Below are 18,472 nucleotides of genomic sequence, written 5' to 3'. Positions count from 1 at the left end.
AGGCATGTGTCCTCCTGGGGGAGGCTGGCTGTGACCTTCACCACCCTGGCTGCAGCTCGAATGCCAGCAGGATGTCTTTGGGACACAGATCTCCAAGTGGAGACAGTGGGATTGGGTGGAAAGTGAGGGGGGGGCCCGGTCTGCGGCACCAGGTGGTCAATGCAGAGAAGTCATTCTGCACCAGCGGGGCCTGAGCTTCATGGGAAGGAATGGTCAGAGGTCACACAGGCTGGACAGGGTGGGACACATGGGGCCCAAAGCACTCCCAGCCCTCCCCGCCCTGCCTCTCTACCTTGTTGTGGCAGGGGGACTTGGGGGACAGGACCATGGACAGGAGCAACAAGAGAGACCAAGTGTGTGACGGAGTGTTGGACTGGTCATTCTGCACTCCAGTGGGACAGGGCTGGAGCAGTCTAGCGTGGACAGGGCTGTGGGGCTGGGCACGGCCAACCCAGGCCCAGCGAGAAGAGACGTCTGCTCTTGTGCAGCAGCCCCCACATCAGAGGGCAGCTGCCTGCACGGCAGAGGGGCAGCCAGGGGCTTGGGGACCCCGAGGCCTGGCGTCAGGGCCCGCTTCCTCCGCCCATCCCTGTCTGAAGGCCGTAACTGCTCTTTCTGCTTCTTTTCAGGGTGTCACTGGTCCTTCGGGCCCGATTGGCCCCCCTGGGCCCCCTGGCTTGCCGGTGTGTATCTCTGAGGGGCCTGGGGGTCCCTGGGCTGTTCTGTGGGGAGCAGGGAGGCTGGGGTTACAGGGAAGTTACAGAAAAGGGGGCCCAGGGTTGACACGTTGAACCCGCACTGGGCTCCGGGAGGCAGAGGCTTAGGAGTGGGGTTGATGGCCCTGACTGGGGACCGGGAGGCAAGGAGGGGCCTACCTCTATAGCTGGGCACCCAGGGGCTGTGGAAGCTGTCTGTAGGCATGCGGTGAGGGTGAGGAAAGTAGTGTTTGGGCAGGGCCAGCCTGGCCAGGCGTGAGCTGGGCACCCGCCCTCAGCACCCCAGACTGGGCCTCCCTGGTGTTGGGGAGAGCCAGCCCTGCCGAGGCTCTCCCACAGCCCTGAGCCCGTCCTCACCCACCCCGTCTGAAGGTTAGGCCCTGGTCCATATGCCCCAGGTGGAGGCCCTGGCCACGGGCCTCTGGGTGCTGTGGGGTGATGGTACATCATCAGGCACTCTCCATTCTTGCTTGGAGGCCACCAGAGTTGTCATTTCCCAGCTGGGTGGATGGGCAGGCTGACCTGGGCTGAGCAGGACAGGGACCGGAGCAGCTTCCCCTGCTAACGCCTGACCTCTACTCGCTGCAGGGTCCGCCAGGTCCCCAAGGTGCTCAAGGCTCTTCGGTAAGTGGAGCTGCCTAAGGCCCCACCTGGGGAGCTGCTGGGGGAGGGGAGGAAGCGAAGTCCTGGGTTGAGGCCCCTGCACCCCACCCTGCCTGCTCCTCCTCCTGTCTCTCCCCATTCCCCACTGTGCATCGTGACGTAAAGATAACCTTTAGTTTTTGGGTTTTGGTGTGTCTTTTTTTTGGCACTGGGGATTGAACCCAGAGTTGCTTAACCACTGAGCCACATCCCCAGCCCTTTGCTTATATTTTATTTAGAGACGGGACCTTGCTAAGTGGTTGAGGCTGGCTTTGAACTCATGGTCCTCCTCCTCAGCCTCCCGAGCCACTGGGGTTATTCCTTTCGTTTTTTTTAAAGACAGAAATTATATTGCTGCATTTACTGGGTTTTCAAAATTAATTATCATTCTCATCGTACAAACGTATGGAGTGAATGGTGACCATTCGAATCCAGGTGTTCAGAGTGTGATGATAAACTCACAGCAGTTAGCGTTTCTGTCCACCTGAACATTTGTTAACCCTTGGATGGCATGTGGTCACTGCCTGGTCGGGGTGCAGAGCGATGCTCCAGCACGTGGCACAGAGCTTGCTGCTCAAACCCGTGTGTGCTCACTAAGGAGGTGGGGGTGCCATGGACGGGTCCTGTGCTGTGGGGCACCGGCAGGTCTCCTCCGCCTCGCTGTGCTTGGCTCCGAGGTCCCAGCCCACGTCCCCAGCCTTTAGTAGTCACCGCTCTGTCCACGTTGACTCCACTAGCATCACACACGAGGGCGGCCACGGGGCATTTGCACCTGACAGTCTCCCATATTGCAGTGTCCCCAGCTCCACGGAGCCCCCGCCAGCGATGGGCTCCCTGCCTTCGTGGCCGAGTCACACCCCTGAGCACACAGGCCTGTGCTCTTTATCCTCTGGCCCATCGATGGGCACCCAGGTCGGCTCTGCTCTGAGCAGCACTGAGCAGCCGCCATGGGCGCGGGGCCTGTGTGTGCAGAGCAGGGTGGCTGGGTCGCAGGGTAGATCTGCTCTCCACTCTTTGGGGAGCCTCCTCTGTTCTCCACGAAGGCTGTGGTCACACTCCCAGCAGCCGAGTTCGGAGCTCCCTTTTCTCTGCCTCCTCTCCAGGGGCGGCTGTGTCTATCTTTTGATAGTGGCCTTCTCCCTGGTGGGCTGAGACCGCGTGTGATTTTGACTGGGCTTTCCCTGATACTGATGAAGGGCTGACCAGCCATTTGAGTTTCTTCTCAGTGTCCCCTTCTGACTTCTTGAGCTGCCCAGCACAGCCGGCCCCCAGGTGTGTCTGGGCTGCTCCTCCCTCTTGGAGGACACTGGTCCCAGGTCCCCTCCTCAGGGGTTCAGCAGAGCAGAGCCCTGCCATCCTTGTCCCCACCCCCACCTTCACACTGGTTTCCAGACCCTTCTGGAGCCCTAGGGGACATGTCAGCTCTTGTCACACTCTTGTGACCCAGGGTGGTTTTCTGTCTTCTCTCCAGGGTCCCACTGGCCCGAAGGGTGAGGCAGGCCACCCAGGACTCCCCGGCCCGCCCGTGAGTAGCCTGTGACGTGGCGGAAGTGGTTGGGACTGGAGGGAGGCGTGTTCACGAGGCTCCTTCTGAAACATTGTGGCACCCACGTGGCATGCCCAGGGCCTGTCACAGGACACGGCAAGGGAAATGAGTCACACAAGGCCACAGACGGGCCGCACAACCAGCTCGCCCCTGGGAAGAGCTGCTCAGGGGAGCGGGAGGGAATCGCGTGTGGGGGTGCCTGTGGGTGTGCGTGTGCATTCGTGAGTGTGTGCAGTCGTGTGCTGGGCACTGGGTAAGGCTCCAGAGGTGCAGCGGAAGCTCCCTGTGACCTGGGGTGCGGGAGCCTCCTCTGGGCCATGCTGACTCAGCACCCGGGTCCTAGTGCGGGGTGCCTCCTGGACGCCATGTTTCCCACATCAGCAGGCCTTTATGTGGCTCCACTGTGTGCAGCCCCACCCGGGGCCACCGAGAGGAGGAGGGAAGTCCAGTCACTCTCCTGAGGCTTGGCTCCTCAGGCGGCCAGGGACAGTAGACAGAGGCGAGGCCCTGAGCTGGTTCCCGTGGCTCTGCAGAGAAAGGGACGTGCCTGGAGGGGACGTGCAGTGCAGGCAGGAACCTGCGGAGCAGATGGGCCAGGGGGGAGAGCCACGCTGAGGGCAGACGTCCAGCCAGCCCAGGACACCGGCCCGAGGGGGCCGGCCAACCAGGCCCTGGCTGTGGGGCTCCGTCCTGGCCCAGGACCTGCTCCTTCCCCTCCACTCACCACTGCCTTCCTGCACCCCAGGGCCCCCCGGGTGAGGTCATCCAGCCCCTGCCAATCCAGGCGTCCAGAACTCGTCGGAACATCGACGCCAGCCAGCTGCTGGACGACGGGGCAGGCGAGAGCTACGTGGACTACGCGGATGGCATGGAGGAGGTCTTCGGATCGCTCAACTCGCTGAAGCTGGAGATCGAGCAGATGAAGCGGCCACTGGGCACGCAGCAGAACCCCGCCCGCACCTGCAAAGACCTGCAGCTCTGCCACCCCGACTTCCCAGACGGTGAGGGCTGAGGGGCGTCTGACCCATGGGTGCCCGGGCCAGGACAGTCACCTCCCGGCCTCACCATCTGTGGGAGGACACACAGGCTGTCCCCTTGCCAACTTGTGGAGGCCACAGGGTGAGGTGACAGGTCAGAGGAGGCCAGGGAGAGAGGCCAGGCTCCCAGGCGGGCCAGACCTGGATTCTGTCCCTCTTGGCCATTCTCAGGGGGGTACCTGCCTTGCCCTGAGCCTTGTCATTCCAGGTCTGCAATATAGGGACAAGAACCTCTTCCTGTGAGAGGACAGGTAAAGGGGGCATTGCGTAAGATGCCCGTGGCCTGGCACTTAGCAAGGGCTGGCCTGAGGTTCAGAATTTGCAGCCATTATTGGTGAGTTATAAAGAATAATAATAATAATATAAAGAGGAGACAGAGTACAGGGGCAGGAAGGTGGCAGGGTGGCTCTTTGTCCAGGCCACGTTTATTTACACCAGTAGGTCACATTGGGTCGTTATTACCACAACCACACTATTGTTTAGAGTACCAGGAAGGTTGCTTATTCTGCAGTTGCATTTCACAGTTACAATGTGCAGTGTCGGGAGCTTTGTGCAGCTCTCCAGAAGGTCCACTGTCTGAAGTTACTGTTAGGCGGGCAGCTCCAGGAGCACCAGAGCTTGGTGAGATATTGTAGTTATGAAGCAAGCAAGTTCCTCTATTCCCAGGAGCTATGTGCCTAAGATTAAGGTGGAAGCTGGTAAGACTTCAGCATGGAGGGCATTGCCATAGCAACCGGGCATCCTAGGCCTCTGCTCAGAAACTTTGCCATACCCTGAAGTCATCAGGGACCCCGGTCCCAAACACCGAACCCCTACAGTGAGTGGTCTACACTCTGGATCATCAGGAAATGCAGGTCTGTCTGGAGCCACAGGACAGGCACTAACTGAATGACACAGCCCCCATGACTGCCTCCTGGAAGACCCAGGGATGTTTGTGGTCCCAGGAGACTCACTCCACAGCCATGAATTTCCAGAGCTCCCTCCAGAACATTCCCTGCCTTCCCATCGTTAATGGTCCAGCTACCTTCCCCTGGTCACCACACACCTGCCCAGTGTGCTTCCAGCTGTCGCTCTGTCCTTGGTGGACACTCTGTCCCCTCTCTTAGGGGCCCAGCAGGGAAGGCAGCACAAGGAGGCCTGCATTGGTGGCCCTAGCTGCTCTGTGATGCCAGACTGGGGTGTTGAGGCAGTTTCTGGAACTGTCCGGGAGCAGTCCTCACAAAGCCACCTCCCTGTCTCTGATCCAGGTGAATACTGGGTAGATCCCCACCAAGGGTGCTCCAGGGACTCCTTCAAAGTCTACTGCAACTTCACAGCTGGAGGGTCGACGTGCATCTTCCCAGACAAGAAGTCTGAGGGGGTGAGTACCCGCCTCGCCCTGTGGCCCAGCGGGCCTCCGTCTCATGGCAGGGCCAGGCCAGGGTTTGGGTGCTTCAGGGTGCACAGATTTAAGGCTGAGAGCCAGAAACCCAGAAGAAGACCTAAGTTGCTTTCAGAAGCGGTCTTGTGGCTGCGAGTGGGCACGAGCCTCCCAGGGCTGTGCAGGTGGGAGGACAGTAGTCTCTGCCTGGGGTTTCGCCCTGGGAGCCAGCCGCCTTTCCCAGGTGACCTGTGTTCCCTGATACTGGCCTAAAGCCCAGGAAGGACATTTGACACAGGTGTGATGAAGTGACCCTAAGACATCCTCAGGAAGCTGCCGTGTCCCTGAGTTCCTGGTGCCAGCTCTTTCCCAGGGGACTCGCTCCAGGCCTCCTGAGGGCGATGCGCCATCCTACAGTCTGGGGGCAGGTAGCAAGGTCTGAGTCATTAGGCCATGAAATGCCACTTAAGTATTCATCTCTGTGTGACTCTGTCCTGCGTGGACACGCGTGGGCATGGTGTGGGTGAGTGTGCATGCAAGGGGTGCGTCTGAGCAGGGGCCACTTTGGTCTGCCCTGCTGCTAGCTGAGAAGAAGACCAAGACTGCAGCCTCAGGGGACAGGTGCTCCTCCTCAACGTCCCCCAACACAGCTGGTGGGTGTCACGTGCCCTTTTCTGGAGACCACAGCAGGCTCAGCACATGAGCCCCATGCAGCTTCCTAAGGGCCTCAGGGCCTGAGCAGCAGTTTCCTGCTAAAGGGGAACACGTGAGTCCCCCCAGGGCCACTGCCCCTCACTCCCCAAAGCACTCCGCAAACAAGCAAGCACCAGCAGCCCTTTGGGTCAGATGCCCGCGGGCAGCAGCAGGAGCTGGAGCATGGCTGGAGGTTTGTGGGCGCCTGTGTTCTGATCCACCGTCCCCCAAGCTGACCTTCCACACCCTGATCACCTGCCTTCCCGGTGACAGACCTGGGCTTGGAAGAGAGACAGACAGGCAGTTGGCACAGAGACCTCCCCAGTGGAGGGAGGTCTTCTTTCCTTCTTTCAAACAGAGGCCCAGAGTGACGTTTCTCCTCCTCCTCTGCTCTGTCCTCTGCCAACAGGGCATCCACTCCCTAACCCAGGGCAGACAGACCTCTCTGGGTGGTACTGGGCCACCACAAACGAGCTGGAGCAGGTTTGAAGCAGAGGCCGGGGGTCCCTGTTCAGGGGGAAGCTGCTCCCACACCTGGGCTTGGCCCTGACAGGCAGATTTGGAAAGGAGAGTGGGGCTGGGCTCTAGGCAGGGCCAGCAGCCTGGACACCCTTTCCCCCAGCAGGTGCCCTTTTCTGGCTCCTGGGACAGGGCCAGCTCAGAGGCGCCAGCCCAGGCCATGACTAAGGAATCTAACTGGTGTCTCTTCACCATGAGTCCCGTGGGCTGGGTCCCGGCCACAGGTCCCTGAGGGACCTAGTCAACCCAAGCTCAGCCCAAGCTGGCCCCGAAGGCTCTCAAAACTCTAGGGCTGGGCATGTGTCCCTGTAGAAAGGCCTCGCTCAGCCATCCACCCCCTCGCTGTGCTCACTGAGCCCAAGCCACTGGCCAGACCTGGGCACCTATGGGCACCTATGGCCACAGCCTCTACAGAAACAGTCCTCTCTCCAGAGCCCCCGGGAGGGGGCAGCAGCCGTCCCTGGGGTGCATTCAGGGCCTGGGCTTGGGCCTGTGATCCCAGGAGACATCCCACACAGCCCTGCTTCTGCTGTCACAGCAGACCCAGGTGTGGCCACAAAGACCCACAGGCCCCAGAGGAGACCCAGCACACGCACACTCACACACCACGTACACACACACCGAGCACGACACACCATGTGCACACGCAACACACACAGTGGGTCTGGCTGTCCCAGCACCAGCTCCTCGGCAGTGGGGAGGAGCGAGGTGCCCACTGCAGCCCCTCGGTCACACTGGCTCTCACCCCCGGCTCTCTGTCGTGGTCTGAGGGTCTGCCGTGTGCTCGTCCACCCACAAGCTCTGCGTGTGCCCACTGCTGACGTGCAGTGTGCGGCCTACACGGGCTGCGTGAGCCCTGGTCCCTGGACAGCTGGAGCTGTCACCCTGCCTGACCACCAGGGGCCTCCTCCAGGGGTGGAGGCACTCCCCAGGGGACCCCAGGGGCTGGGGAGAATGGGGGACGTGTCCAGGAGACAGGAGAAGTAACCCTTTCATCTTGTTTCTCTCCCTCCCCCTGCCCTGCCCGACATGCAGGCCAGAATCACTTCTTGGCCCAAAGAGAACCCGGGTTCCTGGTTCAGTGAGTTCAAGCGTGGTAAACTGGTAAGGTGGCCTCTTTCTCCTTTGCGGTTGCCACTTGAAACCCGCCCGTCTCCTATCTTGCAGAGTAAAATGGCCCGCTGGCCCAAAGAGCAGCCTTCCACCTGGTAGAGTCAGTACAAGCGGGGTTCCCTGGTAAGTGGCCGCCTCGGGGCTGCCTGCTTGCCGCTCGGCCTGGCTCACGGCTCTGCATGGACTGCTGCCGCCAGGCCACACCTGCTCTTGTCCTTTTGGCCGGACTCCTCCATGTCCTGTGACAGTAGGCTCCGAGGGTGTGGAGCTCCTTCTGCGCACCTGTCCCCCTGCTCCCAACCAGAGCTCGTCCCAGCCTGGCAGTAGCTGATGGCAGTAGCTGAAGGGGTTGAAACTCAGGGTGCCACAACTGGGTATGGGCAACAAGCCTGGGCTGCCAGGCTGCCCACAGAAGGCACAGCCCAGGTGCCAGCCCCGAGGTCAGACCACAGCAGGACTTTCACAAGTCCGGTGGACAGAGCGAGTGAAGTGGGTCCTGTCCACCTAAAGGACAAGCGCTGTCCCCAGGACCTCACCACACTCACCCCGGGGGCTACCGACCCAGCCGTGCAGCTACGCGGCCAGGCCCTCCACAGCCATGTCAGCCCGTGAGGGATCCCTTCTCAGGGTAGGCAGAGCTCGGCGCTCTTGAGAGAACCAAGTGGGAGGTCCTCTGGCCTAGACGGGTGCCAGCTTGGACGGATCTCAGTGAGGCTGTGTCCGTGTCCCACAGGCAGCTTTGCCCCAAGCACCACGGGCTGCCAGGCTCCGTGCCCTTCTCCGGGGCTCCATGTGCAGCCCAGACTCCCTTTCCCACCCAGCTCTCAGGCCCAGTGGGCAGGACCCTAGGGGCCGTGGGCCTGCAGGAGCCAGCTCTCGGGTCCGGGCGTCCAGCCTGGGGTTAGCCCAGCTTGCTCGCTGCCTCCCGAAGCTCCTGTCCCAGCTCTGGACACAGAGGCTGTGTTCCCCCGAGGACCTAGAGCTGCCCTCTCTGGCTGCCTTTGCCGTGTTCCCCTAAAGCCTCGTCCCTTAGCCTGGACACGCCTGGCTCAGTGTCAACGTCTCAGGCCTCAGATTCTAGGCACCCAGCCCCTGTTCCGACGCGCTGAAGGCCTGTGCTCTCTGTGGCCACGTCTGGCGGCCTGTGCTGTTTTGTCTCTGTGGACGCCAACCTTCCTGTCCCTTTCTCTCCCGCGTCTCTCTCTGCTCCACCCACTGTGCTGTTCAGAAAGCCCGCCAGCACACAGAAGGACCTGAAGGGACAGCGTGGCGGGAGGGCTCCGTGGCAGCAGCTGCAGAGGTGGGATAGGGCCAGCAGAAGGGCCAGCAGGGTGAAGCCGCCAGGCGAGCCGGCAGCTGGCCCTGCCCTGGTCTTGGGCCTTCTCCCGGGAGGCCCCGGTGCCCACTCCATTTCCTCACCCTGAGGAAGTGGTTGTGGAACACACATTTCTAGCCATCGGCCCAAATGGCCTGCCCACCTCTGACCTTTGTCCTATTTCTCAGACAGTGGACAGGGACAGAGATTCAGGGGGACCCAGGGGAGTCCACCTGCCTTGTTTCTGGCCCTCTGGTGGAGGCCACTCTGAGATGTGGGCCCTTTGTCTGGTTCAACCAGACATGCCACCACACAGTGCCACAGAGGCCATTACAGCTCCCTGGGCCTCAGGGATTCTCGCCCTCAGCCTGGGCCACGTGCCCTGGCCTTCTGACCACCTGGGGCACCGAGGGCTTCAGGTCCTTCTGCGTCAGCTGCCCTGGCTGCGCCACATGCCTCCCTTCAGTCAGTCTCCTTTCCTCCCAGGAGCGCTGGACGCTGGACTGTGGTGGGTACCCAGCTTTCCTCCACAGGGTCTGGCGGAGGCCTCTGAGGGCACGGCATTGGCCCTCCACCTGGCGGGAGGCAGCGGGCCCTGGGCCTGTCACCACACACTCCGTGCTCTCTAATCATACCCCCACCTTCCTGCTGCCCACTTCCCACCCCCAAGCTCCCATGCAGTAGCCACCCACGTGCTCATGCTCCTCTTGGGTGCGCTGACACAGACAATGTGGAGCGTCCACGGCCCAGGGGTGGACCGCCAGTGTCAGACCTGCTTCCCCAGAACAGTGCCCAGGGCAGGAGGGGCCAGCCTGGCTCTCCCAAGAGGGTCTTTCCCAAGACGGGCCTCAGGGTCCTGCCTGGGCCAGGAGAGACAGGGTGCTGTGACCAAGGGGCTGAGGGGCATCTGCACCCCTGGCAGCAGTGACCATTTCAGAAAGCTTTGAGTTTGCGAAAGAGATGCAGAACCCGAGCCTCACCTCTGGGAGAGCCGGCACCGCCCCATGCCCAGGTGGGCAGACCTAGCTGGTGGTGCTGGAGAAGCCGTCCCTGGCTTGCTGGGGTGGGGGTCCCACAGGGAGGCTTGTGTGGCCAGGCCCCAGCCTGCCCGCTCTCCTGGGAGCCCAGCCGGTGAGGGGGGAGCGGTGTGCCAGATGCCATCCTGGAGCACCCCTGTGCCTCCAGGGCTGTGCCCAGTCACCCCAGTGTGGACATAGCCCTGACCTGCTTCAGGCCAGCCTTCCTGCATGTCCCCCAGGTGGCCTGAGTCGCTCTCTGAGGTCTCCTGCTCCCCATAACCCTAGATTCTCACAGGCTCCCTGCCCAGGGCCTTGTACGTCCTGGGTTCCTGACAGCTACCCTTCCTCCGTTCACAGAAGTTCATGGGCACCTTCCTTTGCTGGCCTTGGAGCACAATGACAGGGACACACGGGCCCGGCTCCTGCCCTCACAGTGCCCTCTGTCCAGCCAGGGTGACAGATAGGACCCCAGGCACCTGGGTCTCAGGGCCAGTGCTGGACTGGAGGAATGCAGGGAGGGGCCAACACAACCAGTGAGGGCCACTGAGGGCTGGAGCAGGGAGTGGGAGTGGCCAGTCCTCCCTGGGAGTGTCCAGCCGTGCTCCAGCAGAGGAGCCACGGAGGCTCAGGGCAGAGGGTGTCTCGTCCCACCTGGGAGTGGACACAGAGGCCCCAGGAAGCCTCCTCCCGCTCTTTGGTCTGCTCTCTGGTGCATCTACCAGGAGAGGCCAAGCCTTGCCCAGGTTCCCGGCACTCCAGCCCAGCCCTGGGGGCTTGTCCAGATGGTCCCTGTCCGATTAACACGTTCAAGCCAGGCAGACCCTGCCATCTGGGAAGGAGGCTCCAGGATGGCATCTCTGGATAGAGGCAAGATGTGGGCTAGGAGGGTCCCCAGGCTGCAGCGAGGCTGGGGAGGGAGTGGCAGCCCCCTCCCATTCATACTCCTGGGGAGAAGACCCCGCCTTTGAAAGGCAGAGGGGAGGAGGTCAGTGGGTGGAATGCAGGGAGGACAGGCGCAATGGGCATCCCCAGAGGACGGGGCTACTTCCCTCAGGAGGCCTCCCAGCCCAACAGCAGGCTGGCTGGCCGTGGCAGCAGGCTCTGGGGCCCGGTACCAAGCAAAGGGGCCACTAGCCTGTTCTCTCCAAGCTTAGTCTAGGGAGGACACAGAGGTAGCCCCGGTGGGGAGAGGGAATTGAAGGTGGTCTTCCTGGAGGAGGAGCACCAGGAATCTGGAGGGAAGTAAGATGTGGTTCACTGTCCTCAGAAACCCTCGAGAGCGAGGTGCTGCCTTGGGGGGCATGGGGACTGGGAATCCCTGCAGTCTCCTCAGGGGAGACAGGCCAGGGGCGAAGCCCAGGGCCAGTGGACGTGGGGCTCTGGCTGTGGCCGTGTGCCTGGCCCTGCCGAGTCCACCTGCTGTCCTGCTGGCAGCTCTCCTATGTGGACGCCGAGGGCAACCCTGTGGGCGTGGTGCAGATGACCTTCCTGCGGCTGCTGAGTGCCTCTGCCCACCAGAACGTCACCTACAACTGCTACCAGTCAGTGGCCTGGCAGGACGCCTCCACGGGCAGCTACGACAAGGCCATCCGCTTCCTGGGCTCCAACGACGAGGAGATGTCCTACGACAACAACCCGTACATCCGCGCCCTGGTGGACGGCTGTGCTGTGAGTGCCGGGGCCCGGCCCCCCCCCCTCCTCTTGCTTGGTGCAAGCTTATGGGGCACCTGGGCTGTGTGCCTGGGTGTGGGGACATCCCAGAGCCCCGGCCTGGCTGGTGTCCACGTGGCTTCCTGAGGCAGATCCCAGACAGAACCAGCGCCGGCACACGGAGCCCCCTGCAGCGCAGCTGGTGAGGCAGGCAGGCGAGAGCGTCCTCGGCCCCCGGCCCCCACAGAGCCCTTCCCTTGGTTCCCGGGTCAGGAGAACTTTCTGTGGTCCCTCCTGGCCTTCCCGGTTCCCAGCACTGGCTGCTGTCAGAGCTGGCCTCAGTGTCCCTAGCCCCGGAGGCCTCCCTGAGCCCAGCTCCTAGAGAGGAGCATCCCGTCCACCCCCATCAGCTCTCTAAGCTCCTGGTGGCCTCGGAGCATCTCTGGATAGAGGCAAGATGTGGACTAGGAGGGTCCCCAGGCTGGAGCCAGGCTGGGGAGGGAGTGGCAGCCCCCTCCCATTCATACTCCTGGGGAGAAGACCCTGCCTTTGAAAGGTGGGGAGGTGATGGCTGAGAACTGAGTCATCCGTGGTGGGAAACCTGGCTCTGTGGTGCAGCCCGAGCCGAGGAGTTCAGGTGCAGGGAGCAGCTGGCCGAGCGGTGCAGGAGCCGGGGGAGCGCTCAGCCTGGACTAGACCAGCGAGGGCTCCGCCCGTGAGCCCCAGAGAGGTTCAGCATGATTTGAAAGGTCAAGAGCCTCTCATTTAATTACAGAGCTCCCACGGGGGACTCTGGCACCCGCACGCGGGCCAGTCGCAGGAGGTCTGCTTGATGCATAGTGTAATCACAGCTCAGGAAATTGGAATTCCAGCTCTGGCCTCATTTGGCTGGGTAGCCCGATTGACAGGGCTGCTGAGTGGCTGGCCCTGTGGAGGGGCACAAATCACCGGGCAAGAGGGCCAAGGAGCTGCGCCACATAAATCCCGTTGTTTGTGCAGCTTTGTGCGCCCCCCGGGGCTGTTGCCAGCCCATAATGGTTATTTATGCCTCTGGAATAACGGGGTAACAGAGCAGCGGGCGGCAGTCTACTTTAAATACGCCCCCTCTAAGTGTGCTGATAATTGGAGTGGAGGGGCCCCATAAATCCAGGCAGATCACCTGCCAGCTCAGCACATGCTGCCCGTCCCTTGGGTGGACAGAGAGCAGTGCTGCCGCCATGGAGGCCTGTCCCTCCCTGCCCCTGGCAGGGCAGCAGAGCAGGACCGGTGGCCCTGGGGTCAGCTGGCTGGCTGGCAAAGGTGCAGCTCCCTGAGGCTGAGGTCACATGGCTCCCTGTGACAGCTCTGCCACCAGAGTCCCCCGAGGGTCTCAGCCTGGGGATCTCATTCATTCGATTCCCAGTTGGGGACAGGTGGGAGCAGAGTCCAAGGAGAGGGAACTCGGCTGCTCCTCGCCGGCTGGAGGAGAGGGTGAGGAACCCCTTCTACAGGAGGGGCCGGGGTGCCACTGTCGTGAAGGATCCTATGTCCAGCTCAGGCTGCCCACCCCAGGCTTCTGAAAGCTGCAGAGGCACACCTGGCCTCTCCCTCCCTCTCCCCTCAGGCAGCCTTGAGGGGCTCCGACACCTGCTCGGGCTCTCCCGGCCAGGCAGCCCCTAGGCTTTGGCTCCTTGGAAGCTCAGCAAGGTTCTCGTCCATCAGTGTTAGTGCTGTCGAGTTCCTGAGTGACCCAGAATAAGTCCTTCAAGGGGCAGCCAGCAGATCTCAAGGATCAGAGTGTCTGAGACATGTGTGAAAAGTGCAGACTTTGAGTCCCTCCCGGGAGGGAGCTGCTGGGTCCAGGCCTCCGGCTGGGCTGGGGCTCGAGTGCTCCCCGGCTCCTGAGAGCTTGTGTCTTCTCTGAAGTTCTCCCCCGGCTGGCTTTGGAACTGCAGTAGGCGGGGTGTCCTGGTGGGGTGGGGCAAGGGAGCATGGGCCTGGGGTGCGTGCAGGTGGGAGGTCAGGAGGCTGATGCGCGTGCTATGGCAGGACCCAGGCAGCAGCCCGCACCTTGCCCACTCGGTGCAGCCCGTGGCCCTGGAGGACGTGGAGTGCAGAGAATGCGTTCGCTGTCTGTCGCTTCTAACAAGTTGGTCCCCCAGCCGTGGCTGCTTCAGACAGGAATTTGTCATTGCATTTAGTTCTGAGAGCTGGGCATCTGGGAGTGCCTTGGCAAGCTGGCCTGGCTCAGGTCTGGTGTGCTCCGGCTACCCTGACAAGCCACTGCAGCAGCCAGTGTGGCTTGCAGACACCAGCCTCGATTATTCATGGCTTTGTGGCCTGGAAGGGCCAGGCTAGGGTGCCAGCAAGGTAGGGATCTGGGTGGGAGATGGCCGGCTTCTTGCTGTGTCCTCATATGGCAGAGAGAGGATGAGGGGTCTCCCTGGGGGCACTCAGGGGGCACATGCTTTCCTCACCTCCCAGAGAGAGGCCTGGCCTCCTACCATTAGCCTGGGGGCGGGGGCTCATGTAGATCCGGGGGTTACACGCTCAGCCCTCACAGTCAGGAAGAAGGGCCTGAGGCCTATGCTCCCCACTCAGGTAGGTGGACAGGGCAGAGTGGGGTAATGTTGGGCTCTCTGGCTCAGAGTGGTCCTGGGACCTCGCAGGCTGCATCCTGGCCACGTTGGCTCTGTACTGGCCTCCCTGTTTTCCCCTTGGATGATTTCCACCAGGGATGGGGTGGTGGAGGGAGACCTCCTGGGCCAGATTCGGCTCAGAGTATACACCCAGTCTCGGTCTAAAGTGGTACAGGCCACTGTCCAGGACGGGGGATGGGGGGCCACGGTGTCCCGAGGTCCTTGGGGAGATGCAGATTCCAGGGACCCCTGGGGGTAGAGGGGCTTGAAGAGGCTATAGACCCTGCCAGGTCCTACCCACAGTGTGTGACACATCTGGACTGTTCCATTGCCCTCTGAGGCCCACCCCCACCCTAGGACTGTGCAGTGGGTGGTGGGAGGTGCCCTGGGTCGCAGAGTGTGGGGGGCGGGTCTGCCGCCATGCGGCTCCTCACCAGCCGGCTGAAGCTGGGCGGGGAAAGGGGCCCTGAGCCTGGTTCTGGGGCCTGGGCCGCCCCAAGGGACCCTGGCTCTGACTCGCTGTCTGCCTGCGTCTTCCTCCCCAGACCAAGAAAGGCTACCAGAAGACGGTGCTGGAAATCGACACCCCCAGGGTGGCGCAGGTGCCCATCGTGGACATCGTGTTCAACGACTTTGGAGAAGCGTCACAGAAATTTGGATTTGAAGTGGGGCCGGCTTGCTTCATGGGCTAGGAGCTGCCGGCCCCGTCTCTGAGAGCAACCTTGTGACCTCAACACGCCCTTCGTGAGTGTCTCGTGCACGACATCCTGGACAGTGAAGGCTTCTCGCTCCCCTCCTGCCTGACTTCGTCTGTGCCTCCACACCACATGGCGCCGACCCCAAGCCCAGAGACAACAAAGGGAAACAGTCGCGTCCCCACCCGGAGCCGAATCACATGACCTAGCTGCCACAGCCTCTCAATCACGCCCACGTCCAGCCACCCCAGGCCACAGGGAAGGCAGCGGGCCCACGATGCCCTGGCCCCCGGCTCTCCTGATCCGTCACCCTGGTGTTCAGGACAGTTTGCAGGGGGTGGGGGTGGGGGTGGGGCTGCAGTATTTGGATATCACTTTTTAAGAATTCAACTTGAAGATATGTATCTGCCCTGACCTTCAAAAAATGTTCTGAGGCAAGCCTTGTAAAGGTCGCCAAGCCTCCGTTCCCAGCCACCCTCCACAGGATCCATGCAGAGGCCAAATGTCATCCGCTTGTGCCTTTCCCATGGATTAAAGGTGCTTATGTTTTTGTGAGTTTTAAGTAAATATTTGTATTGTATTGTTATAATGTCAAGTGTGCCTGACTTTCAGTCGTGCGTGGAAACCCAGCCCCTGGCCCACTGGGAGAGCAGGCAGATGGGTGAGGTGTCCACTCCAGGTGGCAGGCTGGTTTGGATTGGCAGTGGGACGCCTCCTGCCCGCCTGTCAGGAATGTGCAATAAATTGGAAAGTCGCCCAGGTCAGCAGGAAGTGAAGCTGCCGCTGAAAAGCAGGTGCCCGGGCCCTTTTCCAGATGATTTTTTTATTAGCTCTGGACTTTTTTTTTTTAATGGGAAGGAAAAAGGAATTTGAGACTCTGCCTTTTCTACATGCACTTAGGTTCAAGCAGGCTTAAATTAATTTTGATTGCTTCCCTTTTCCATTTTCCTTCCTGCCGAGCCTGACGGGAAGATTCCAGGGCAGAGATCCACATTCTCTGTAGTGGAGAATCAGGTGAAAACTGGTGCTGATGTTCACACTTCTCTTGTGGTGCTATGTGTCCTGAGATCCCCGGGGCAGTGACACGGGGGCCTGGCCGACCTCCTCCTCCAGGCTTCCCCATCCCAGCCCTGGCCTCCGCCAGCTCAGTGTTTGCCAGGGACCCTGAGATAAGCGCGGTCACCTCCTCCCCAGTGGGCTCGAGAGCCGCTGCTTCTCTGGGTGGTGGGGAAGCTGCTCCCGAGGCCTGTCACCAGAACCGGGTTGTGCCTACACGATTTGAAAAAACACACGCAAAATAGACTTCCTGCCTCGTGCATGGTGTACCCACAGCAGGTTGTGTTCGGTTGCCGAATGTTTGTGGTGCTAATTTCTGTGTGTTTCAAGGACCGCGATGAAGCTGTGGGGTGGCCCCAGCGCTGCCCCAGCAGACCGAGAACTGTGCAGCGGACTCTGAGGCTCCCCGGGGCTGTGCGGCACCGCTTTCCCATGAAGCGTTTTGGGTTTCCACCTGCACAGGTCCTGGATGCAGGCGACAGCCGCTCTGGAGCTCAGGGCTGGAACGGGACCCTCTGGGCATTGTCCCTTCTCCCCACTGTCCAAGGCAAGGGGGCCTCTTGTGCGGGCAGGAGGACCCCGAGACCAGCGGGAGAGGCAATCCCTTCACTGTGAAAAGCTGCCCTCCGGCTGCGTCCTTTCCTTCCACCGTGGGAAACGCGGGTGGCCTGGGAGTGAGCCTGGTTCATGCTCCAATGCAGTCCTTCCCGTCCCCGTGCGGCTCAGGAAGCCACAGCGAAAGCACCCGAGGCATAAAGGACACCACTGACGCCAGTGTCCCAGACGTCCCTGGAAATCAAGTCTCACTCTTGCCAAAGAAAAGTCTGGCTTGGAGATTTCTCGAAGCTGGGATGCCAGGATTTGCCGGTGACAACCATGCTCATGTCCTGTGAGAAAAGCCATATTGGAGGACTGCCCTGTGACGCCCGTGGATTCCGTCTAGGTCATGTGATTCTTCTGTTTCCACTTCTCGCCCCATCCAGTGTGTCCTTTTATTCCGTCTTTTTCTGTCGGTCCCCTCACAGTGTTGTGATTTGTACTGAAGTCCAAACCTGTCCTGTGCCTGACCAACTTCAGCCCCCGCGTATTGCAATAAAATTACCTCTTGTATTTGCAGACACTCTTCTGGAGTATTTTATTTTTTTCTTCCCCACATATAAGGGGACAAACCTTGGTGAGAAGAAAAAACTTGGTAAACAGAAAACCTACAGGAATTGCTGTAGGGCACTGGGCCCCCACAGTACCCTGCCGGCTGGCACATGGAGCATTTCCTAAAGATCCAGCAGACATGTCATACGACCAGGAAAGGCGTTCCAAAGTATCTCAAACCTGTGTAAGCCAGGAATGATTGTAATGGTTTTTCAATAAATCAAGTTGACTGGTTCCACCGTGAACGCATGTGATTGGCTGTATTCTTTAGGCCCCCGCTGCATGACGCCAGTGTTTAGTGCACAGTCCCAGGATGGTAGGAACCCTCAGTGTAATGGCAGTGGTCACAGGAGGAGTGTGGCAGGGGCCTGGCGTGACAGTCATACCCTCGGGAGGAGGGGAGGGTGTGACCTGCAAGGATTCCTGACTGAGCCTCAGCAGGCTCGGCCTCAGCCCGACGGTGTTCCGGGCTCACTTTCCACCCTGGTTACTCAGCACCCTCCTGGACATGCCTGAAGCTCTCCAGTGCTGCCCTTCCAGCCCTGTGGCAGGAGCAGACTCCCTGGCTTGGTGGCTGTGGGGCAGCATGTGGCTTGTCTCTGTCAATGCCCTTGAGCACACGTGACCCCTGCCTCTGAAGTCTAGAGGTGTGGTTCCCTTGCACACCAGCCAAGTTCTGCAAAGTGACTGCCTTGCTGGCAGGTCCTGGGGACGCCCTGGCCGCCGACCCTTTGAACTCCTGGTGTGGCCTGTGGGAACATCTTGCTGTTGTAAGCCACCGTGGGATTGTGCATTGCTGCAGGTAACCTAGACCATTGGCTCTCAGAGTAAGGCCACAGGTCGTCAGCAGCATATCACCCGGTCAGAAGGGCCCACGCCCAGAACCCTGAGACCTTCTGGGTCAGAGGCTTTGGGGCAGGGCCTGGTAACCCTCCTTCACAAAGCTTTGGCACAGTCCCGTCTGTGAACACTGACCCAGACACCCCTGCATCTCAGAGACATGGCACTGAGTGGGGGCAGCTCCCGCAGCACCCACTCAGGGGAGCCTGACACATCACGGTCCCTGTTCTGGGGTCACAGTGCCAGGCTGTGGCAGCACACAGGCAAAGCATTTGGTAACTGTCACTCACACCTCCGGAGCTGGGAGGCAGATCCCGAGCTATTAGCTGCAAGCCCTGGGGCTACATACAGATTGGGAAATAGAGTGAGGTCACCCACGCAGCCCGCTCCTGACTGCTGGGCAAGGGATTATGAAGAGAGAGAAGCTCTGCTCGGAGCAGCTGCCAAGGACAGCAGAGTCTAGGACTCGGGACTTGCAGGGTTGGAAGAGGCGTCCGTTTGCAG

The 18,472-nt window shown here is 60.9% G+C and overlaps 1 protein-coding gene across 1 annotated transcript in view; it reads left to right on the top strand.

Moving 5' to 3' along the window:
• Positions 1-15,271, top strand: part of Col5a1 (collagen type V alpha 1 chain) — a 191,169-nt gene extending 175,898 nt beyond the window's left edge. Inside the window, 8 exon segments of the mRNA XM_048813424.1 lie at positions 630-683; positions 1,305-1,340; positions 2,830-2,883; positions 3,650-3,905; positions 5,189-5,301; positions 7,549-7,617; positions 11,395-11,628; positions 14,774-15,271. Coding sequence (XP_048669381.1) covers positions 630-683; positions 1,305-1,340; positions 2,830-2,883; positions 3,650-3,905; positions 5,189-5,301; positions 7,549-7,617; positions 11,395-11,628; positions 14,774-14,920 — 963 coding nt within the window. The 3' untranslated portion in view covers positions 14,921-15,271.
• The last annotated feature ends 3,201 nt before the right edge of the window (positions 15,272-18,472 follow it).

The sequence above is a fragment of the Marmota marmota genome, unplaced genomic scaffold (assembly GCF_001458135.2).
Source record: "Marmota marmota marmota unplaced genomic scaffold, marMar, whole genome shotgun sequence".
Lineage (NCBI taxonomy): Eukaryota > Metazoa > Chordata > Mammalia > Rodentia > Sciuridae > Marmota > Marmota marmota.
The sequence above is the reverse complement of the archived record's forward strand: the minus strand, read 5'-3'. Positions and strand labels throughout refer to the sequence as shown.